The sequence below is a fragment of the Phyllostomus hastatus genome, unplaced genomic scaffold, assembly GCF_019186645.2.
Source record: "Phyllostomus hastatus isolate PE091 unplaced genomic scaffold, TTU_PhHast_1.1 phas_contig_34, whole genome shotgun sequence".
Taxonomy (NCBI): domain Eukaryota; kingdom Metazoa; phylum Chordata; class Mammalia; order Chiroptera; family Phyllostomidae; genus Phyllostomus; species Phyllostomus hastatus.
This window is the reverse complement of record NW_025333857.1, coordinates 47,667,126-47,690,911: the sequence shown is the minus strand read 5'-3', so window position 1 is coordinate 47,690,911 and position 23,786 is coordinate 47,667,126. Positions and strand designations below refer to the sequence as shown.

General features: G+C 50.9%; 1 protein-coding gene across 3 annotated transcripts in view; it reads left to right on the top strand.

Moving 5' to 3' along the window:
• Window positions 1–23,786, top strand: part of PAX5 (paired box 5) — a 169,893-nt gene that overhangs the window by 48,291 nt on the left and 97,816 nt on the right. For all 3 annotated transcript variants that reach the window (XM_045840506.1, XM_045840507.1, XM_045840505.1), the window contains exon 6: window positions 13,033–13,208. In XM_045840506.1, the coding sequence (XP_045696462.1) occupies window positions 13,033–13,208 (176 nt within the window). The remainder of the gene's footprint in view (window positions 1–13,032; window positions 13,209–23,786) is intronic.

Below are 23,786 nucleotides of genomic sequence, written 5' to 3'. Positions count from 1 at the left end.
TGTACTCCTGGAAACTTCAGGGTAAATTAAAACACCGAGTTTGTGTGTACAGGTAAAACAGAGTTAGGTTCATGGCTCGAATATTTGCAAAGGGGTTTTCCCCCAACCCGAATCATGACGGACACGCCCCAGGTGTGAGGGATGTAGGGTGGTCCTTTGCTGTGTTCTGGGGATGGGGCTGGGTAGCACCCCCAACTCCACTCACAGCAGGCCATGACCCTTTCCCAATAACAATAGCTTACGATTTCTAAAATCTCCTCCGATATGATCATCCTTGTTGAGATCCATGGGAACAAATGAGTTTCTCTCTGGGGTCCCTTCCTCTGGGAAGTTCTGGGACTCAGTTAAAAAGCCAAGTCTGCATATACTGTGAACCCGTTGTGTGTGAGGCCTGGTGCTAGGCGGCCAGAAGCATGGCCTCATTTGTATGTGAGGCTGTGAAAGCTATCTGACCCTGCTCCATGGGTGCCAGCTCCCAGGGGCCCCAGTCAGTGAGTATAGCCCACCCACACCTTCCCTCCTGTCTAGGATACCTTCTGTCTTCTTCCTACTACACCCAAGTCCCAATTCTGCCTCAAAGACCCCCTCCTCCCTGACCCCTCTCTTTTTACCCCCAGCTCCAGACAGGTTCTCTCTGTCTCTGGGCCCCCATTGCCTGCTCTTTGGGCCTCCATTAGGGTGCTTTCGCATGCTCGAATCATAACTCCATCTCCAGGCCGTGTCTCTCTGACGGAGAGTAGGCATCCCTGAGGGCTGAGACTGGGTTCTCTTGCAGGGCCGGGCTTGGGGTCAGAGCGCCAGAAAAGGACGAACGAATGCTTGCACCAAGCAATGTGGCTTAGCCAGGTGCCCCTCTCTGTACCCATCTTCTCCTTTGTAATTAAGCAAATGGTTTCCCTTTTCCTGCCCTTACTCCCTGTCCCCATTGCCTGACCCGAGATGCTTGCTCTGCAGACAGTGCTGTCTCATTTGGGGCCCTCGGGCTTGCTTGCTCTGACCTAGTGCTGTAGGTTTGGTGGAATTTATTGACCCCATTGCACAGACGAGCTGAGCTGAGTAAAGACCATACAGCTGGCAAGTGGCAGAGCCAGAGCTGGCACTCTGCGAGCTGCCATGTTTGTCATTTAAATACTTCCAAGAGAGGAGTCTCTCCCCTGGGGAGTCACTCATTCATCTGCTGTCTCCTGACTCAACGTCAGGCACTGCAGACTCAGTGGTGTGCAGGCCTGGTGGCCCCCTTTGTTTGTCCTTAGGAAGTTTGGGCTCCAAAGCCCCAGGCCAGGCAGAGAAGCAGAGCATGAGATGCTTCCAGGGAGGGAGTGGCCACTCTTTCCCAAGGAGTGGCTGCCTCTTTTGTATCGTTTTTTTTTTTTTTGGCACTTTGAATGAAATGTCCACTTTTATCTATTCATACCACAAGTTTTATCATGTGCCCGCGATGTGCCAGGTATTGTTCTAGGTGCTGGGGACACAGCAATGAACTAGAAAGACAAAAATTTGCTGTCATGAGTGACATTCTAATGAGGGAAGAGAGAGTAAATAAGGAAAATAAACAGCATGTTCTGTGCCCTGGAGGACAACACAGCCCAGCGAGGAGGCAGAGAATGAAGCGGGGGCAGAAGCAGGGTACATGCTGGTTGACGGAGGGTGGGCATAATGATGAGATGGCATCTGAGCAGAGGGAGACCAGGGAGGGACGGGTGAGCCAAACAGGTATCTGGGGAGGAATGTTCTAGACCGAAGGAACAGCACATGCAAAGGCCTGAGGCAGGGGTGGGCTTGATGTGGCTGAGGGACAGCGAGGAGGCCGGTGTGACTGGAACCGAGTAAGTAGGAGAGAGCTCAGGAAGGCGGGGTTGCAGGGCAGGGTACCCAGATACAGTAGGGCCTCGTAAGCCTAGACTCACTGTGGATTTTGGATGGGGCGCCAGTGGAGGGCAGCCCAGAATGTCTAGCAGTGAACTTTGGAGGCGAGTTCTGTCTCCTACTGCTAGTGAGTCACTAACTCTGGCAGACCTTCCCTCCTAACCCTGAACTTGGTTAGCTGTTCCGGTCATTAGCTCTCTCCTGGGCGACAGCCTCCATCTGGCTCCAGGGCCTCCGTCTCATCTTCTTCCAGTGAGGTCTCTACACTGTGGCCAGATCAGACCACATGAGCCCCTCCACCCCACATCCTTTTCGTGTCTGCAGTGAATTAAAACTGTGTTGCTATGACCAGACAAGGACCCAACTAGGAGACTCAGGATGTGGGGACTGAGGGAATTGGAAGGTGGGTTGTCATTGGGTGGGGAGGGGAGGCAGCAGGCTGTAGTTGCAGGCCCAGAAGTCCTCCCCCAGGACCCTCAACAAACCCCTAACCTCAGTCGTCTCTAACCTCCGCAATGGCTCCCCCCAGAGGTGCCTGCTTTATTTATGGCTTCTCCCCGGTTCCCCGCGGGCAGAGGAAAGTCCATTAGTGTGTTTGCAGACAGGCAGCTCTGAGCAGATGCAAGGCTTATTTGCAAACTGCCGTTGCCCTGGCTTTCTCCAGAGACCTCCATGCTGGGCTCAGCCTTGTGGCTCCAAGAGTCACCTCCCCCAGGCAGACAGCCTGGCTGAGCTCATCCCCTGATTTCCCAAAGCGCAGAGTCTTGGCTTGCAGTTGGGAAAATTAAATTAAATGCCACAAAGGAACCATAACAGCACATTGGCCCATGTTGACAGTGGAGAATGAAGTTCTCTCTGTTGATAGGAGCTCAATGGCTTGGCATAAATTAGGGGTGGTGTTGAGAGAAAGTGCAAAAAGCCCTGGGCCTGGGGTACAGGTTTGAGTCCCGTCTGGGCTGCTGAGAGTGTCTTGGTGACTTTGGACAATTTATCGCTGTCCTCTGGGCCTCAGTTTTTAAGCTGAACAAGACCCTGCAGGCAGTCTTAGAATCCATTGTTAGCTCTGAAATTCTCTGAATTGAATTTTGAGAATGTTTTCTTCATCCAGCAGTCAGCACAGTGTGCCCAAATGGCTCTAAAATCCCAACACTGCCTGGAGGTCAGCCTCAGCGGAGTCAGAGGCACTCAGAAGCTGAGACACCAGGGCCCTCAGTCTCACCTGGTCCTATCATTCTGCTGTGTGACCTTGGGCAAGTCACTTCCCCTCTCTGATTAGCTGATGAGTGTGAAAGCTTGGCGTGAATATGTGCTTGAGGAGTGGTAGCCGTGACCATTATTATTGTTGTTGTTGCCATTTTCCCCTACGCCTTACCCTGTCTCGGCACACATGCCTGCCAGTACAATACAAGAACATGCCCCCGAGGAGTGCAGGGCCCAGACAAGGCAACCGAACTGTGTAAGAGGGAGGGGTGGGGCCTCTATACAGCATGAAGAGCCCTGTTAGTTTGTGCTGGCTCTATTCCACGCCATCACAAATCCACCATTGACGTGTGTGTGTGTGTGTGTGTGTGTGTGTGTGTGTGTGTGTGTGTGTTTGGTGAAAAACACACCGCAGACACACACAAAAGCCTCTCCAGTTCTTTTCAGCTGGGACAGGGGACGACACACGTTGGCAGGCAGAGGCTGATCTCTGTGTATCCAAGAGGAGTCGAGCCGGTCTGAGTATGTCTAACAGGTCAAGCTCTGAAATGAAGAAGCAATAAGCCAGTGAAATGGTACTATCACCGAAACATGATTGATCAATTGAATTCTATCAGAGACAGTGGACAGTGAGATTAACTCAGGCCTGATAGGTTCAATGAGTTAAAGCATGATGTTCATTTCAGCTTCATTTCACCAGTCTTTGCTTGTGAAATTGGTCAATCAATAGAGGTTGAAGATCATATATATATATATATATTGGGGACCATCTTATGGGGAATATAATCTCGGCGGCCGGCTCCTGGCTGGGGCTGCCTGCCTAGGGTAATGGAGACAGAACAGGGACTCCATCAGCCCCATCGAAATGGCCTGATATCTTCTCCAAATGAAAAGTATTTTTGGATCTCTGATGATTTATCTTTTTTTCCTCCCACTCACTTTGATCTATGACAAAACCCATACCCATCTTGGAGAAAGATAGTGGTTTCTCCTGAAAACATTTGTGTGATGATCAGATAGATACACTTCAAAATATAAACCTTTTTTTTTGTTATATTGTCCTTGGGAAAAAAATAAAGAGTAATTTAAAAACTCAAATGGGGGTAATGCAAAGATATCAGAGTAAATATGATTTTTAAACCCACTTATTTATTTATTTCTGCACAGTGGGGAGCAGCGACAGACCGCTGTGTGCGGGAAAGCTGAAACAGGGGCACGTGCTCGCGAAGTCCTTCCAGGTGTAATTAAAAAAAAGCCTTTAGCGTTCCTTGATCTCATTTAAAATCACAGTTCACGGAAACAAATCACCCTTTTGCTCCTAGTAATATTTCATTTGCTTTGGAATATTTTCACTGTGGTGGTTGACATCCTTCCTAATGAGTGCTCCTCTCTCTCCCTGGAAGGTGGAGTAATTAGGTACTACTGTATGAGGTAATGAACTTGGACAGTACGGATTAGAGAGAACAGACTTGTCCTGTGGCCGCGCACAAGGTATTCCTTCCTGCCTGCCTGTCCTCTGAGGTCATCTCGATTCCTTGAAGTATAAAAAATCCCATCTCTTCATACCAGCACCATAAGAGCTTCAATAACACACTTGCACTGTTTGCACATCGGAGAGTATATCGGGCTCTGGATAATGGATAATGGTGCTGAGCAGCCGGACAGAGAGGAGAGAGCCTTGCACACGTCGCTACCCCAAGTCTTGCATTCTAATCCTACTGAAGGATAAGCACCTTACGACCCTGTCTCATGTACCATGCTTTCGTGTGCTTCTAGGCCTTAGCATATGCTGTTCCCTCTGGTTGAAATGCACTTCCTTTTCTCCGCCCCTTTCTTTAGCTAGCTCCATCTTACTCTGCCCTAAGACTGGAGTTTCATCTTTTCCAGGGTGCCTGTCCGACTCACCCTGCCCGACGTCTGGATCTAGTAAGTGGTTTAGCACAGGGTTAGGGACAGACTCTGGAGCCAGACTGCTTGGGTTTGGATTCCAGCTCCTCCATCTCTCAGCAATGTGAGCTTTGGCAAGTCACTTAACCTCTCTGTGCCTGAATTTCGTCATCTGCAAAATGAGAAGGGGCAACAATAGACTTGACATCATTGGGTTGCTGTGAGGATTAAATAGATCAGGTGCTTGCAATAGTGTCTGGCGCAGAGGAAGCGCAGATTAGGGTCGGCTGCTACTGTTTGGGTCTGGGGGCTGGCTCTGTTTCTCAGGCTCCCAGCGCTTACTTTTTTTCTATGCTGGAATTATCCACTTGTCTGTGTCCTCCACTTGAGGGCAGACGCTAGAACTGAAGCCCTTTGTAGCTCAGGCGCCAAGCGCAGGGCCAGACACCCATTTGGTGCATGTTGCTCAGGAATGAATGGGCCCAGGAGGCTTGGAACAGGAATCGGGGGCCTGGTGTTTTCCTACACCCACCTCACCTTGGACCTGCCTTCCGCCCCCAGACAAATCCCTTTGCATCCCTGAGTGTGCATCATAAATCCCTGGAGCCTTTCTCTCCCTGACAACCCACGACTCATTGGGTAACACTCGGCACAACCAGATTCACTCTGGTCGAACCTGAGCAGAGTTGGCAATTGTACAATTGTGTGTTTTCCTGCTCCAAGACGAAAGATTGAGTGAAACTAATGGCCGAATAATGGTAGTTCCAATGGAATTTTCCTCCATGACACTTCGATTTTTCTCAGCCTGCGGTCCCAGTTTAGGATGGGATTTATAAAATCACCCGGGACACCGACTTGGATTCTGGGCTGCCACAGGACATCTCTAGTCCCGCCACCCTGGCTCCCTGCACAGGACCTGGCTCACAGTAGACGCTCTGGAAGTTTTGCCCACGGACTCGTTGTCTGTGCCTGGTACCCTATCCTCTTATCTCAGCACCTTGTCCCCTCCCCTTATCTCAGGTCGGCTCCGACTCCCTCCTGCAGGTTCCCCTGCCCTGTTGTTAGTCATCTCCGGGTCACCTGAACGGTCCACACGCCACCGTGCAGAGAACAGAGGCTCTGTGAATGATTTTAAGTAGAAGAATTAGTGGCGTTTGGTTGTCGTCGTTGGACTCTGAGCGATAGAGGATTTGCTGTGTTTTCCTTTCGGTGTGTGTTTGCCAGGAAGCTTCGAGCTCAACTGAGTTTTGGAAGTTTCTCATCCTCTTGTTTAAATTTTATGAATTGCCTCAACTCTTTCTTTAAAAAAGGTAGAATGTAAATCCTTAGTTGTTTGCTCCTCTGGGATCCCTGATGCAATGGAGGTTACTCTCAAGAATTTCTACCGAGTTCTCTGATGATGCTGGAGTCCATCCTGCTGCTGAGTTCCCCTGAACCATTCAGGCCTGCAACCCTTTGAGGTCACTCATTCAGTCAACAAACCTTGATTAGCATCTCCCATGCTTGAGGTGAGACAAACCAGGGCTCTGTCCTCAGAGAGCTCATAATGTTAGTCGGGAAGGAAAAAATAAAACTGCTCGAAATAACTCACGTTTATTGAGCACTTACTATATGCCAGTTACTATATACTAAGCATTTTACATGATCTTCATTCAATTCTTTCATCAACTGCAGATATCATTATTATTCCATTTTATACATGAAAAAATTGAGGATTAGAGAGGTTAAGGAAATTTCTCAAATATCGTAAATTTGTAAGAGACAGAGTGAGGATTTGAACCTGGGCCTGTCTGAGTTTGGGGTGTCCAGGCTTCCCCAGTGTGCCATCTATCACAGCATTCAGTGTTACCCCACAACACGTTAAGAGGTGTGCAGGTGCTCTGCCATGTATTTGCAGTGATCTTGGACAAGTTGCAATCTTTCCAGCCACACTAGCTCTAGACGGCTGTGGCAGCTGGCCTGCCAAGACCCGGCTCTGTCCCCTTGTTTTTAGTCCGGGAGGCAGGTCTGGGGGCCTGGTGGGTGCCAGAGTCCTGGGGGAAGAAGCAGCAAACAGGTGGGATGGCAGCTTCTGTGGGACCCTCCAGGCCAGGTCTGGCGAGGACCTTGGACCCTGGGGTAAGGGCACTGGGGACACTATAGTGCATAAAAAATGGTGGGATCTGGGAGTTATTTTCACCATTTCAAAAAGACTAAGGGTAAATGCATCCCAGTGAAGAAAATAGAGATTTCTTCCTGTCTCTGACTTCCTCCCAGAAGCCCCCCAGCACCCCCTCTCTTCACATGCCCATCCTAAACCAAGTGTAGGCAAAGGCAGGCTTGGGCAGTCCTGTAAGGGTGGAATAAATATTGGGGGGGTCCCCTAAAAAGACTGCACAAACAACCGAAATGGGAAAGTGAGTACCTATTAAATACTGTTTGGTAGACCCAAAATCTAGGCAGATTTTGGAGGAGAAAATAGTTAGAAATGACTGATTTGGCTTCCTTAGTTTATTGATGGGGACCCTGAGGCTCAGAGAGGGAGAGGAACTTGCTTGGGCTCACACAGCAAGTAAGGGCAGAGCTGGGGCTAGAACCCAGGTCTGCTGGCTCCCAGCCCTTTTCCCACTGGGCCCTGCCACTGCCCTGCCGTGCTGAGGAGCAACTAACTGTGAGGATGAAGGAGGCTCGTGAGGGTTCAGGCTTCAGCAGGGCTTTGTGGAGAAATGGAACTCCAAGAGAGGTGGGGGCCCACCAAGGGGCTCCAACCTTCTTTCCTGGGGATCCTGCACCTCTGTCAGGGGTTGAGTCCTGAAGACCATGATGCCACAGGGGATTATGGAGATTCCTGTTTGTTTGTATTATTTTCCTCCCAGCGAGCATCTGTGGACATAAAGTACATGATGATTTTTAAAGAAACAAACCAGAACCCTCCCAGAAAAATGCAAAACCCCTGATTCTGCCTTGCTCTGAAGAAAGTGCAATGGGTTTATGATCTTTTAAGACACACAAGAGACAGCTTTCTCTTGACAGATGGGAATCTGAGGCTATTTTGCTTCCTCCCTCTTTGCGTGGCCAGACCCGATTGTGTAAAGCTTTTAGCTTCAAAGCCGGGTTGTGAATAACATTGGTTTAACCTGAAATTTAAAGCCAGCATTTCTTTGCTCCCTGAGACGGGGCTTCCTGCCCCTTGCTCCCCTGGAGCTAGCTTCCAGAATGTTAATTCTGACAGCCATGGTTGGCTAAGCCCAGCACTGGGTCTATTACATATTATTTGATTTGGAGTAGGAAAAAAAAAGATTTAAAGATACCATGCCCCCAGTATACCTTTGTACTTTTGCCTGTGTCTGTCCATGTATTTAAGCATACCATTCACACTGCGAGCTCAGATTTTTTCTCCCTGGAATGAAATGGGCCCAGGAGTCTCTGTAGCCCGCCTCCCAGACCCCGTTCCCCAGTGAAGTCAGACAGCGTCTCTGCGGCGCAGATGAGAAACACCGTGGAAGCTTCCACTTGGAGGCCTGGGGGTTCCGATCAGCCTTCGTGCTGTGGCTGATTTTCTGGTATTCATTTTCGTAGTCCTCTATGAGCCTATAATCTGTTTGCTTGTGTACCTACTATGTGCGGCACCTAGAAACAGATCAGCTACATCCCTGGCCTGGGAACCATGAGCCTTTATTGGCTGACACTTCTACCTTTACTGGCCTGATTATTTTCCAATGAACATTTGCCACTTCTACTGGACATACCTCCATGGGGACCACGGCTGGGCCAGTGTTTGCCCACAACTGTATGCCTGGTGTTAGCACAGCGCCTGCTCACTCAGGCTGGCTGAGGACAGAAGGAAGGAGTGCATGAAGTCAGACAGAGGGGTCCTGGCGTTGGCAGACCAGACCTGCGGAGTGAAGGTGGTTGTCACAGGTATTACTGATTCGTTCAAGTATTCCAGAAATGCTCCCTGTGGAGGAGACAGAGATGAATTAACTGTGGCCCCTCCTCCCCCGTGGTAGCTAATAATGCAGAGTGAGGTGAAGGGTCCCGGGAGAAAGTGGTTAGAGGGGAAAGCGGCTGGGGCACGCACGAAGAAGGGCGTCCTGGAGGAGGCGACGTGCGTGCTGCAGGCTGTGTCTGTCCTGGCAACACCGTGTGTCAATGAGGAACGCTGTCCCTTTCACGCGGGCACGGCGGGTCACCTGCGGCTGATGGGCTGGCTCCGGGCATCACCTTCCAATGCCCACACGTGCAGAATTCATGTCGCCAGCTCCTGCTCTTTCCTAAAAGAGGAGGCTTGGGAGCAGGGATTAGAAAACGTGGCCGTATCTGAAGGAACTAGCAATTCAGGCCTGGGAATGAGAAGTGTGAAGGCTGGTCGTTTCTCCAGCCCCCTCTGGTGGCTCCCCGCCGTTACCCCCGCCTGCCTCTCAGAGTCTCCCGGGGTCTGTGCCCGTCACCCCCTCTGTTCCTTTCATCTCCTCTCATCTCGGGGCGTGTGCACAGGCGGTCTCCGCTGTCTGGCACACTCTCTCCACCCCTACCCCCTGTGCCCTGCGACCCTCCTCCTCCACTTTCAGTTCAAGCGTGACCTCCCTGACTCCTCCCCGTTAGAAACAGCTAGAGGTAAATACGTCTAGACACCTTTTCTGCTTGGCAGTAATCACAGTTCGTAGTCCCAGGTCGGCGTGAGCACTTGACTGGAGTCGGCCGCCCTTAGTAGGTTGGAAGGAGGGGCCTTGGTCGTCACTGTCTCCTCTGTTTTTGTCTTTAGTATTTCCTGGCACAGAGTAAAAACACTGTATCAATATTTGTTAAATGAATGAATAAGTGATTATAAGTTTAGGAGCATCTGAAGCTTTCCTAAGGAAATGACAGACCTCAGGCCTCTGAGCAAAGGGACAGGACATGTTTCATGCACCTCCTGAGAGGAGAAAGCAAGTAGAGGTGCCGGCCGGGGTGGAGCAGCAAGAGCCACCACGGTCAGGGTGAGCGCCTGGAGACAGGGTGAAGGCTCTTCCCACCCGCAGCCCTCCACTGGGAGTGTCTGGGTCAGCAGGACAGCCTAGACCCCCTCCCAGCCATGGGGGCCAGGACAGCTGTCAGAGAGCCAGAGCAGGACGCAGCGAGTCTTCCTGGAGGACTGCGTTCAAGTCCCAATGAGGCTGCCTCTGCTTGGCGTATGTGCAGTGTGACCTTGGCGGGGATGGGCCTCCAGGACCTTCAGTGCATGCGCTTGAGTTGGCCTGTGCTCTGAGTCTTTACTCTGTGTCGGGCTCTACTCAGTGACCAGACAGTGACCTTGTATGCAGCTGAGTCACCCTTTCTGAGCTTTCTCCGTGGAGGCAAAGCTCTGCCTTTCCTCCCAGCCTATAAGCACTGTGGGAGGGGGATCGAGCCTGAGGACGTTGTGAGAAGATGGCCTGGTGGGCGGGGAGGGGCCTCCTGGAAGGATGGAGTTGGGGCATGTCTGATGGGGGACCCCCAGTGGGAGAGAAGAGGTGAGCAGGTAAGGCCCTGGTGGGAGTTTTCAGGAGCTGGAGAAAAGGAAGGAGTCTTCATTCGGACTTTCAGGCCTGGCTGGCAGGATAGGGAATGGGGTGTAGGGAGTGTAAGTGAAGCTGGTGGACAGAGAAAAGTCTCTTAAGAGTGGATGTGGTCTCTCTGACATGGAGAAACTTGACAGCAACACCTTGGCCTAGCAACACCGACGGTCCACCGTTGGACCGAGGCCAAGGTCAAGGTTTGGCAGGAGTGGCTGCGGCCAGGATGGCTGGCCAGAGTAACAGCTGAGGAGGAGCAAGCTGAGCCTTCTCCCCTTGTGAGTGAGTGTGTGTGTGAGTATGTGTGTGTGTGTGAGGGTTATTTGGTGGGTGCCAACTAATGAGAGAACACGCTGGGCAGACACAGACTGGGCCGTGAGCTCCCACAGCCTGCTAGTCTTGGTGCCCATGGGGATGAGCCGTTATGGAGGAAAGGGCGTCATGGTGCTAATGAGGCTGATGTCCTGTGGACAGGGCAGGCATCCAGGCTCTGGTGTCCTCTGTGGTCAAAAATCACCTGGGGTCTGTTTTCTCGGGGTGCTCATGAGCCACCTCTGAAGGCTGTCCTTGTAGAAGATGCTGGGGTGCTCTGAGCTGTCACGTGACAGGGACTCCCATGTGACAGCCAACACTCGGGTGAGCCCCAAAGCTGGTGTCTTTGTTCAGCTATCAGGGCCTGCATTACAGTTGCCCCCAGAGAGGACAGTTGGGGAAACACCAACTTTTGGCAGCATCTCAGTGACACAATATCCCCCTGCTTCCGGCTCCTCGGTTTGGCCCCTGTCCTTACACGGCTGGGGTTTAATGTGACAGATGAAGCCCAGGCCAGCAGCATGCAGGTGGGGGGCAGGGTGGGGGGCAGGGAAGGCCTTGTGTGAGGAGGGGTCCTGTCAGGGAGAGATCTGACCTGTGCTCGTTCCGGAACCCAGCGCTTGCTTCCCGGTGGCAAAGGCAGAGGCAGCGACCCGGGGCCTGGGTTGCAGCCGGGTCTCTGGTTAGCCTGCGGGCAGCATGGTCCCGGAGAGCCCCGGGGAATGGTGGCCCGTGAGGCTGTTTCCACCCGGAAACTTTTGGCCGCCTTGTTTTCTTTCATGATGAACAGTTCAAGGCCCAGGCTTACAAAAGATGTTCCAACCCATTTGCTTTTTTTATTGGTAATTTATAATATTTTTGTTGGCATGTGAGCTCATCACCAGAGACTATTACAGTGTGAAGAGCTAACAGGAAGGAACACATGGAGAGTTTAAGCTTGTACTTTCTTGGTAATTTACACTTTTGAAAAAGCAATACATTTAAAGTTCGTTAACAAAACAAAATAAAACAGGCATACTATGAAAAGTCCTCCTCTCCTTTGTTTACTTCCACTTAGTTCCTTATGCCCGAACTATCTAAATGTTTCTCCTGTTTCCTTCCAGAGTTCTTTTTGTGTGTGTGTGTACATATGTATGCATTTTATGTAAAATACATTTTAATACATATGTGCATCATATAATACATACATCACATATAATATATGTATGTTAGTATACATTATATAATTATATCATGTTACTAGATATATAATATTATGCTAATATATTTATATTTTATACATTATATAAAATGCATTCTTTTTTTCCTTTTTTACACAAAAGGTTGTAAGTACATGTGTTGTGCTGTACCTGGCTTACTTATTTTCCACTTAATAACGTGTCTTGAAGTTCTGTCCACACCGATTCACAGAGCGCATCCCCTTTCCCCTGGCAGCCACACAGTGTGGGCACCATGTGGGCATGGGGCGGGTGCGGTGCGGGTGCTGTGTGGGCGAGGTGGGGGCGAGGTGGGGGCGCAGTGTTGGCACGCCGTGGCTTATCCGTGTGGCCCCTGCGGCGCAGACTCGGGCGTTTCCAGTCTTTTGTTTCCGGGATCTGAACATGTGTCCCCTCCCATGTGTGTGAGCCCAGCTGTGAAGCGGTTCCCAGAGGTGCCGGTGCTCTGTCGAAGGGAGTGTGCACTGGTGACCCTGACAGGCTTTGTCAACCTGTCTGCCGTGGGCGTGGGACCAATAGGCTCCCATCAGAATGGTGCGAGAGTGTGTTTCCCTACAGCCTTTCTGACAGCATTGCATTGGCCGGTCACGTGATGTGGCAGCACACGTCCCGGGTGAGGGCATGGACTCTGGGACAAAGCTGCACTGCCCAGGGCACTGTCAGTGCAAGAGAGGCAGGGGCACCTGCTCATCAAGCCTCTGGGCCAACTTTAGCTCCAGTGCTCAGGCAAATCACTTGATCTCCCCAGACCTCAGTTTTCTCATCTGAAAAGTGGGAACATAGTAGCATCTTCAGTGGGGTCACTGTGAGGGTCAGACGAGGCGATGTGTGTGAACAGGATGAGCACCGTGCCCAGTGTGTGGCTGAGGGAGGCCGGCTCTGCGAGAACCAGCAGGGTGACCTTAGCCAGGCCCCCCCTGCCTGTTTCTGGGTTCACGGGTCTCTCAGGCCCTCTTCCCAGTCTCAGGGTCTGACATGCTTTTCTTCAGCAACTCGTGTAAGCCGCACTCACCCTTTCTCTGTCATGCTCATCCAAGGTATTCAGGAGTCTCCGGTGCCGAACGGCCACTCCCTGCCAGGCAGAGATTTCCTCCGGAAGCAGATGCGGGGAGACCTGTTCACGCAGCAGCAGCTGGAGGTGCTGGACCGCGTGTTTGAGAGGCAGCACTACTCGGACATCTTCACCACCACGGAGCCCATCAAGCCCGAGCAGGTACGCTCCGTGACGCGCTGCCCGCCACAGCCCCACCCAAACGCAGGCCCGGGGTTCCTCCCGAAGGCACCTGGCCGGGTGTGGGTGAGAGTGCCCAGTTCTACTCAGAGGCGGCTTCTCCTAGTTCTTGGCCAAACCTGGCTGCTCACTCACCACATCCCACGAGGTCAGGAGGACTTGTTGGGTGTTCTGGAGACTTCTTGCCCAGTGCCTCTGTTTCTCCTGCTGGCCAGGAGGGGATGCGACTTGTCTGGCTGCTCCACACTGTCTTGCTTGGTGGCCCTTCCTGGGTCTCTTTGCACAGGGGGTGTGATGGTCTTCTGGGCCACTGGAGGTGGTCTTGGGTCATTATCCTGTCAGGGTGAAGGTGGAAATACGTCAGTGCCCTACGGCCATGAGCCATGTTATGATGGAACTGGTGTGCACCCCACCATCAGCCCTCTGGTCAGGTTGCCTCGTCCTGCTTCTAGAGACCAGGTCCAAGGGTTTGGAAATGAAGAAGTGCCTCACTGGACAGATGGCCAGCTGAGTCATTAGCAAGAGAGGGGAGAGAGCAGGAGGACCCCTTGCAGAGCAGCCCCCTGCACTGCCCTGCGGACAGAAGCAGTCACTGCCTGTGGTCACAGAGATAGGACAGAAAGGGTCTGCGTAGTGAGAGGCTCCTGGGACCTGGGTGAGGTCCAGATTCAATCCAGGACAGTAGTTCCCGATGCTCAGTCTATGCTAGGTCCTGGGCTGGTTTCCTTGCCGGCACGAGCAGCTCAGACACGGTTTCTGCTGCTGAGAGCTCCCATCGGTCCGAGAGACCCTATGAGCAATGACTTCCCCAGAGCTTTGCTATCTGGTGCCGGTAGTGAGGACTGGCTATGCCGAGCTTCTTCTGCATGCTGATTAGATGACTCTTCTAACATTTTCTGGAAAGCAATTCCAAACCACATAGGCTGTGTACACAAGCTCTTGTGGAGAGGAAAGTTGCCTGCGGGACCTTGAGTGGGGAGTAGTGCATAAGGCCTCTGGGCTACCATCCTGTGGCGGTCTGGCCACCTCTCCGCATTTCCCACGAGAGCTCTCCCGGAGCACTGATCCACTTTGTTCTCAGATGGGGAAACCAAGGCCCAGAAAGGTAAAGAGACTTGCCCAAGGATACACAGCAAGTTGTGTATTCACTTGACAAACTCAGATGAGTGTCTACTAGCGCACAACACAGAGCAGATGCCAGAGGTGCGTTCGTGAATGAGGCAGGCTTGAGCCTGCCCTCAGGGAGCCTGCAGAGGTGTGGAAGCATCACGACAAAGAAGAATGACTCACAGGGTATGGATTACAGATGTGCTAGGCCCTGAGGAGGGAATGCCTGCAGCTCTCCAAAAACATAGAGCAAAGACTGAGCTGGCTTGAAGGGGAAACGCATTTCTGCCGAGCCCGAAGGGGTTGGGCTGAATCAGGAGAAGGGACACGGGTGTGGGTGAAGGTGCCTGGCAGAAGGAAGAGCGCGTGCAAAGGCCCTGAGGCAAGAGGGAGAGCAGCAGGAGTGAAGAACAGAGAGAGTCCCTGGCTGTGCTTTGGGAAATGGCTGCTGAGAGGGGTGGGAGGGGACGTTGAGAGACAGGTCTGGTCGTGTAGACTGTGGTCAGGATTTGGTCTTTCCCCCACAGGTGGAGTGAAGTCTCCTCCAAGAATGAGGTAGCTGAATGGGCCAGACAGGCCTGAGCCCACACTCAGGCTGCTGCTGGGTTTTAGGGAAAAGAGTCTCTTTCCATCACAAAGAGCCTTTCCCACTGCTCAGAGCTCTTCTGAGAGATGGCCAAGACCACATTTCAACTGACAGAGTAGGAGAAGAGAAGGAATTTAGTCAGGAAAACCTCCTTAGGTGAGGTCTACCTTTCCCTCCAGAAGCTGGGAGAAAATTTATATCCCAAGCATTGACACGATCACATAATTTTAGCACTGGTGGGGACGACAGAGGCAAGCCTTCCCCCTCCACCTTTAAGAGGCCCAGAGCGGGGACAGGGTTTGTGGAAGGTCGCCCAGTGAGCGAGGCGTGAAGAGCAGGGGCCCCGGGCACAGAGACACTGGCATTTCCAGTAAACCCTTATTTCCTTAGTGCTGACGTTTGCTACTCTCAGTGATGGTCTTTCCCTCCGTGTTTCCCGTGATCCTCAGAGCCCACAGAACCTGAATCATAGTTCATTTAGTTTAGAGTGCCCAGAAAGACCGGGCGGAGACTGCAGGGCTTCATAATTGGGAGGAGTCCATCCATGTGTCCATCCAGTCACTTGCTCAGATGCCCACACGCTCATTTATGCGACCTGTGTTTTGCACGCTGGCTGGAGGCTGGCACAGTGCCAGGCACCCCGGGGAGGGAGAGATGGATCAGGCCCCAGCTCCCAGGGGCAGTGTGATGTGGACTTGGATTCTGCGAGGCCAGGGCGAAGGTCTTGCAGCCCTGAAGAATGGAGATGTTGCCTCAGCTGGGAGCATCCAGGGCCATGTGACGGAGGAGGTGATGTTGGGAGACCGGTTGATGGGCCCGTGTAAAGATGGGGCCCGAAGGAGAGGAGACCTGAATTAAGAACTCGGTGAGGGCCCTGTTTCTAGTGGTCTCGCTGCGCGGTGTCCTTCAGAGTGATGCGGACACAGCCGCGGGCCTGTCTCCGACTGTGTGGGCCGAGGCGGGGCCTGCAGGCAAACCCTGTGGTGGGATAACGACTGACTCAGGGCTTTCTGGTTAATCTCCTTCACCTCCCGTGACGTGCGGTAATGAGGAGAGATGGCAGGTGAGGCGGCGGGGCCGCTGGGCACGCACACAGGCACTGGACTATGAATGACATACCCTCGCTCACTCGCTCCCGCTTCCCAATCACTTTGGACAAATGACGGTCTGAGCAAGGAGCCGCAGGCCAGGAAGACAGGCACGTCAAGGGTACAGGTTCCTTGAGCCCCGTCATGCTTGCTTTGAGCCCGAGAGAGGACGCGAGGGTGGAGACAGGAAGGGGGCCTGGAGCTCTGGCCGCTGAGGCTGGCCCCTCTTCCACTGCGAGCAGATCCGTGACTCCAGGGGCTAGTGGCCTCGGTGGGGGCCTTGCTGTGAGTTTCATCGAGCAGCCTGATGGAGGAGAAAGAACATGTGTTGGCCTTGGAGTCGGGGCAGTTTGACTTGAGTCCTGGCTCTGCCCTGCTGGACAATTTGCTTTTTTGCTGGAACTCAGGTTCCATATATGAGGCAGTAGTAACTGTGATTTTGGCAACAATAACAACGGCAGCAGTAGCAAAACCGCAGTGGGCTTTCTCACCTACGCTTGATACTGTGCAATTCTGAAGTACCTTTCACATCCGTTCCCTCTCTGAACTTCAGTGGAAATGCCTGCTAAGCAGACTGGGCAAGATTTGTGAGCCCCACCTTACAGACTGGAGCCTTCCTTTCAGACTGTTCACCCTATGTCACGCCCAGGGGACTTCTGGGGTTTGTGGAGGCCACAGAGCTAGAATTTGACCTCAGGATCTTTTGTCTTCATCTTGCATAAGATAGTTGCATGGACCTTCGTGTCCCTGAAAGATTCCAGAAGCCAGTGTTCGGAAACACTGGCTGGTTTTCAGAACAAGCCTTTTGTAGTCAGAGTCCTCTTGTTACTCTGGAACCCTCAGACACTTGGGTGCTCAAATCCTCCTATGTCACCCACCCAAATGCCCATGGGAAGAACCTTCTTCAGGGCCAGGTTGGGGTCCTGCTAGTTGCTTCCATGAGCTCAGGGCCCACCCTCATCTCGCTGCTCTTCCTGCCAAGATCTACCCTGGGTGGATAGGCCCAAGCTTCTTCCTTCTACAAGGAAACTTAGTAAACCCTTGGTCCTGGGTAGAAAGGGTTAACATAGACACACTCCTGTGGCAAAGAAACACTTTCTTTTCAAAATACCTATATGAGAAGCAATTCTGTTTTCTCTACATGTGAAGTGAGTGAAAATCACCTTGGGGTAGGAAAGGAAAAAATAAAGTAACAACTGCTGGTGGCGTGTGTGTGTGTGTGTGTGCACGCTTACACTTGTGTTTCTGTTTCAGACAGGGAAATCTGTGTGGGTGAAACTCGAGTCGACGCTGTCATGGGCGCTGTGCTCCTGGTGGGAGCTGGTCCCTCCTTCAGCCCCGGCAGGGAAGCTGCCACCGAGCACAGCCTGCCGTATTTACTCTCGGCAGACTATTAACCAACACCAAGCTATTAATCTGGCTTTTGAGCCTTCACTAAAGCCCATAAAAGCTCACAGTTGTCAAATGGAGTTCATTTTAATTTCCTTTCAATCACAGTAAATTATTCAGGTGATAAATCAGCTGGAGCAGCCTCCTGGCTGTAATAGAAACCCTAATTCCTGGCTAATTATCCAGCCCATTGCTGCCAACAGATCAATACGGGCACAAAATGGAACAGGCCCAGGGCCCTCCCTCCCATTGGGCCAGAGACAGAAAGACAGCTGGGGAAGGGGGACATGCCGCTGACCTCCCAGGAAGTTCAAAGGTCACAGGGGTTAAATCGGGAGAAGGCCTGTCCCTTGTCTAACAGAGAAAGCCACCAGAAATGCCTCCTGCTTTCATATGCTGCCTTGCCCTCTGGACTGTGGCATTTGTCCAGGTTGGTATTTCTGGGGCCAGGCACTGCCCGCTCTTGTGGGTGTTCCATTCCTGGGAAGGGGCTGGTTTTTGACCATGGTGAGTTTGGTCATTGGGGATGGCCTTGAATGCCTTCCTCTCTGCGTCAGAAAAAGGGCTGGGACTGCGGGAGAAAAGACGTGGTGTCGGACATGCTTTCTTCAGGGAGCCCAGGTTCCTGAGTAGAGTGGGTCAGAGCCCACCAGGAGAAGAGGGGGTGAGGAGACAGGTGTGAGGCTGAGAAAGGGAGAAGGCTTCTTCCTGGAGGGGGTGTCTTTAGTGCTGAGCCTTGAGGGATGGGCAGAATCCAGCGCTGTGGAGTTGTAGAGTTGGCTGGAGAGGGCGTTCTAGGCAGAAGGAGCAGCCTGGGCAAAGTTATGCAGAAATACGGGGCTGGCAGGGAACTGCAAGCTGGTCCAGGTGGGCAGAATGCAGGGTGAGTGACAGGAAGTCAGGGGTCTGGGGCTGGAGAAGCAGGGGGGGACCTGAATCCCCGAGGGCTGGGATGTGCGGATGAGGAGGTTTGGCTTTGCTTTGGGACCAGTGTACCCCAAAGAGCCCTGAGTCTGTGGCCTGGACTGTTCTGCTCACCCTGAAGCAGCCTTCACTGGGGCCTCCTGCCTCTTGCCCCGTCCCTGATGCTGCTGCTGTTGGATCTCTCTTCTGGAGGCCCTTCCCCACATAAGAGCCCCTCGTGGTGTCCTACCACTCAAAATCCAGCCTCAGCCTTTTATCCCCATCACGACCCTTCACTGCCCCCATGTGCTTCTGCCTGCTTATGAGAGGTTCTGACCGTGGCCGGGCCTGACCCCTCACTGCCGCATATAGGCTGAGCTCCACCTCTGTCTGAGACCATGAGCTAGTGTGTGCATGTGTGCGCGTGCATGTGTCCATGTGCACGTGCACGAGCAAGGGAGCGCCGGGCTGGGCTCTGAGCAGGCAGGTGGCAGCTACTGCAGTTACTACTGTCCAAGTGTTGTTGCTCTCACTCCGACCTCCTGCTCAGGGTTTCCCTCTGTGCAACACTCTTAGTCTGTTTTTCCGTCTACTCTGTCCAGGCCCAGCAGGAGACCTGCCTGCCTTGGGCGGCCTTCACTGACCCGCTTCAGCCTGCACTGACTTGTCTCTTGTCAGAGCTCACAACTGCATCGGGTTCTCACCACCACTGTAGTCCTTGTCGTAGTGACTGTGCATCCATTGGTCATCACGGGCTTGGCTGTGTTCTAAGAACCCTTCTTGCCTCTTCTTGCTCTTCATCTGAGCCAGGAGAAGCCTCTGAAACATTTTAGACCTGAGGTTATCAGGATTCAGTCCAATACAGATTAGATTATTCTGGCTGCTGTGAGGAGAGTCAGAGGGTAGGGGACTAGGAGGCTATTGGCAAGGTGCAGGCGATGTCGCTGTCCCCTGGATGTCACTGTGCCCCTGGACACGGTGGTCTGCCGTGTCTGGGGCTGGCCATCTCTCCAGTTTGTGGCACTGACTAGGAATTGTGGCCTCATGATGCTCTCATTGTATCTCTTCTGTCCTCTCTGCTCAGCCACCTCTTCCTCCCTGCCCCCAGGACCCCCAACTCTCTATCCAGGCTCCTGGGGTTACTAGAGTAGAGCTCATATTTGATTCTGAGCTTCCTAGTGATCAATGCAAAATGCAAAACACAGTTAGTTGGGTGCTTCTCATCATGCACCAGGAGAAAATAGGCCAGTTACCCAAAGGAAACCATGTTTTTTCTGACACTTAAGTGGAAAGAAAATTATCATATGGGGTTCCAGTGGGAGCCCCTGCAGAGGTGGTGGGTGCAGTCTTCAACACACCAATAGAGATGCTGCAGCAGGTTTATAGGGCTCTGTCCAATGGATAAATGCCATGGTCATGTGCTAATCAGTGCATTTCTGCAGGGTCAGGGCTGCTGTGAATGCACAGCTCAGCCTTTCTAATAGCTCAGCTTAAACTAAGAGAAACCCTATCCGCTCTGGGTGGCTAGTCCTAGGTTTTCCCATTTGATGCTCCAGGAAGATGTGTTACCACCTGGGGGCTTTGTGACCTCCTGCCACCCAGGGTACCTGTGGGAAAATGTCCCCCCACCCCAGCTGGAGAAACTTCTATCTTCTCACAATCAACTCAACTCTTGATGAGAAGGAGAATATCATGGTTTGCATTGGACTTCTCTGTTCCTGCTTGGTGTGCAGGAACTTGGTGGGTTTGGAGGAGGGAAGAGTCATATGATTTAGAGCTTACAGGAGCAGACGGCTCACCCACCCAGTTACAGAGGGAGGTGATGGAACCGAGAGAGGTCGTGGCTGGGCCTCCCCTGGGAAGCAGGCATGGGCTGACCTAAGTGCCCCTTGGAGACCTGATAAACCAGAGGCAGACTTCTGACCCCAAGGCCCGGTGGTGCTGCCCAGGGTGAACTCAGCCCAGTGAATGTCCTGGGCTCTGACCAGTCAGAGGAGAGACTTCTCCTTTGGAAGGAGCTCCAGGAAGGTGTAGTGGCAGGGAAACAGGCAGGAGTTCCTTTCCCAGGTCTTCCCAGCATGAGGAAAAAGGATACAAACCCCCTCTTTCTGAATTGAGATGCTTACGCAACATTGAACTTGGGTGTCATCTTCCCTTTGGAATGAGGTAACGACAAGGATTGTGCTGGAATTCTTGCTCCCTAGACCTCTAGAGGCACTGGGTGTCTCCCAGCCATCCTCCCCGTACCCCTCTACTGTCATCATCTCAAGGTGACCCAAGGGGCCTCGGCCTCTCCACTTGCTCTGCTGACTAGAATCTTATCTGGGGATGCCTATTTCTTCCTAAAGAGCTCTTAAAATATTTTCCACGCTGCTAAATATTCCAAATATTTTTGTCTTCCTGTGGATCACACAGAAGGGCGTCTACCCAAGGAAAATCCCTGTGCCAGATTTGCAAGACTGGGGCACATTGGAGGGAATACTGAGCAAGTCGTCACCGTGTAAAAGCACGAGATGGACTGCTGGGCTATCATGTCGGCTCTTGGGATAGTCAATTTTCCTGGGTCGTGGTGTCCACCTTTGGGGTGCGGGTTAGACTGGGTCATCCTTGAGATCCATTCCAGCTCAAACGTTCTGTAAGAGACAAGGCAAATTGGAGCTCCATCTCTTGTTTTCGTTTTGACTTGTTTACAGTTTTTCCTCCTGTCTGCTCCACTCTTTCAGATGACAGGTAAATTCTGTGTCTGTAGGATTTAAAGATTACAAGTGACTTGTCAAAGAGCTGCCTGTGCCTCGCTGGGATGTTCTTCCATTCATTTATTCATTCATTCATCCAAGAAATTTCTACAGATATGTCATGCCAGTGACAGTGACCACCTGTGCTGTGCCACGTGGCATCAAGTAAGAGCAATAGGTGCAGCCAAAGGTACTGTGTGAAATTTAACTTTTGAGTAGAGATATTTCCCCCTAAATGAGGCTAACCAATATTTGCAATGAACAAAAGAGACAAAAGAAAAGGTAATTTCAGGCCTGCAGCTTGTTTGTTTTGAGAGTGCACCGGAAGTTTGGCTTCAGAAATTTGGCTAGACACAAAGCTCTTAAAAAGCCCCAAACCTTTATTATATTGCAAATGGCACCCCCCAAAAAGAACATAGATTTCTGGTTTTGATAACAAGGTCTGGATTATTGCAGACTCCCCTCCCACCTCAAACAATAGAAATACTGGATCAAATATAGCAATTAAGTATTTTATATATATATACATATATATTATACACACGCACACACACACACACATAGGAGGTTTACATAATGAGAGGGAAATCCTCAGGATCTAGATATTAGGAAGGAGCTCAGAGACAGAACTTTAAGTGGGTGAGCCTTTGTCCCAGTTGCCCAGGGCGCTGGTCCTACATATAGTTCCCAGTGAATAGGGGCTGGGATTTGGTGCTGGTGTTGAGACAAAAGATACGGCCTTAGACTTATGTGATCTGGGAGATGGAACATGAACTCCTACACAAAAACTTGAAAACTGGAGGGACTAACCTTTGCACAGAATAAGTGCTGGGCAAATTTCCCCTGCAGGCTGAGGGAAGCAGTGAGGAGGCCTCATACTGCATGGGGCTCAGAGTGGAATAAAATTTTCCCATGGGAAACCGAAATCCCAAGCTTGTGCCATTTACAGGCATGACATCTCACTTTGTATCATTCATAAGAAACCCAAGAAGAGAAATTAATATAAAAACTGGGCTCATATCAGTGAAATTCCTGAAATGCATAGCAGAAGCACATGCAAAACTTTCACCCGGATCCTTCCACAACCCAGTACGTACAACATGCTGGAGTAAATGGCAACTACAGAAGCTGAGCTCACAATTTAAAAATTGCAAAACTTGCAATGAAATGAGGGCATATCAGGAGACTTACCAGGAAAATTAGTATTCCAGGAACCTAAAATAAGAACCAGAAAGAGACTATCAAATGACTAAAGAGATGAAAAAAGGACTGGAAACATTACAAAAGAGTAAAACATCACAAAAAAAGGATAATCAGATTAGAAAAACAAATTAGATTTTGAGAAATAAAAATTTTAGTCACCAAAATTAAAAATTCAATTTGTTTTTTTAAATACCAGGTAAGTCCTGGCTGGTGTGGCTCAGTGGATTGAGCACCGGCCTGTGAACCAAAGGGTCGCTGGTTTAATTCCCAGTCAGGGCACATGCCTGGGTTGCAGGCCGGGTCTCCCTGGTGGTAGGCACAGGAGAGGCAAGCATACATTGATGTTTCTCTCCCTCCCTTCCCCACTCTTTCTAAAAATAAATAAATAAAATCTTTTTTAAAAAGTGCTGGACATCTTGGGAGCAATAATTAAAAATAAATAAATAAATACCAGGTAAGACACAGCTGAACAGAAAGTGAGTGATTTGAGACACAGAGCTGAGGAAATTGCCAGGAATGTAGCATAGAAATCTAGAGTTGGGAAATATGAAGGAGAGGGTAAGAGATCAAACAAAATTTCTTATGAAGGTCCAACATACACCTAATAGTTGCTCTGGAAAAATACATAGAAAAAATAGAGGTGAAGCAATATTGAAGAAATACTGGCTGAGGAATTTGTAGAACACAATTGTTGCAAGACATGTATCATTACTTTGAAGAAGCATTCTAAATCCCAAGCAAGTTCCATAAAAGTAAGTGAGTGTCTAGGCAAAACCAGTGAAACTGATCAGAGACAAGGAGAAAGTTATAAAAGCAATCAGAGAAAGTATAACTTTTAAATTGGCAGGTGCTTTTTAAAGCATCAGCAGAAGACAATAGTCTGAAGACAATAGAAAATATCTTTAAATGTTAAAAGATAACAACCAATACTCAGGTAAATTATCATTTTCTAAAAAGATTTTATTTATTTACTTTTAGAGCGGGGGAAGGGAAGGAGACAGAGAAGGGGAGAAAATCGTTTTGAGAGAGTGAAACAGTTGCCTCTCACATACACCCCCAACCAGGGACCTGGCCTGCAACTCAGGCACGTGCCTGGACCAGGCATCGGTGACCTCTCGGTTTGCAGTCCCGTGCTCAATCCACCCAGCCACGTCAGCCAGGGCTGGTAAATGATCATTTAATAGTGAAGCCACATAAAGACATTTTCAGACAAAAAGGGAGAGAGTTTTCTACTTGCATACTTGTGCTGAACAGGTAAATAACGTATTTTAATAAGAAGAATCTGAGAGACTTCCAGTTTTGGTTCTGACATGTAAAGAACTTGGAAGTCGTCACCCACATATTTACAACAGGAAATAAAGCTGAACGAACTGAAAATCCACAACTTTTCTTGACTCCTGAGGGGAGTGCAGTTGCAGGACAGACAGCTACTGCAAAGTCTGGAGAAACAGGAGAACGTAGAGGGACAGCGGAGATCCGTCAGATGGGTACAAAACTCCACACTAAAGGTTTACTCACCTCAGTTTCTATCGCCCCGTGCATCATGCCC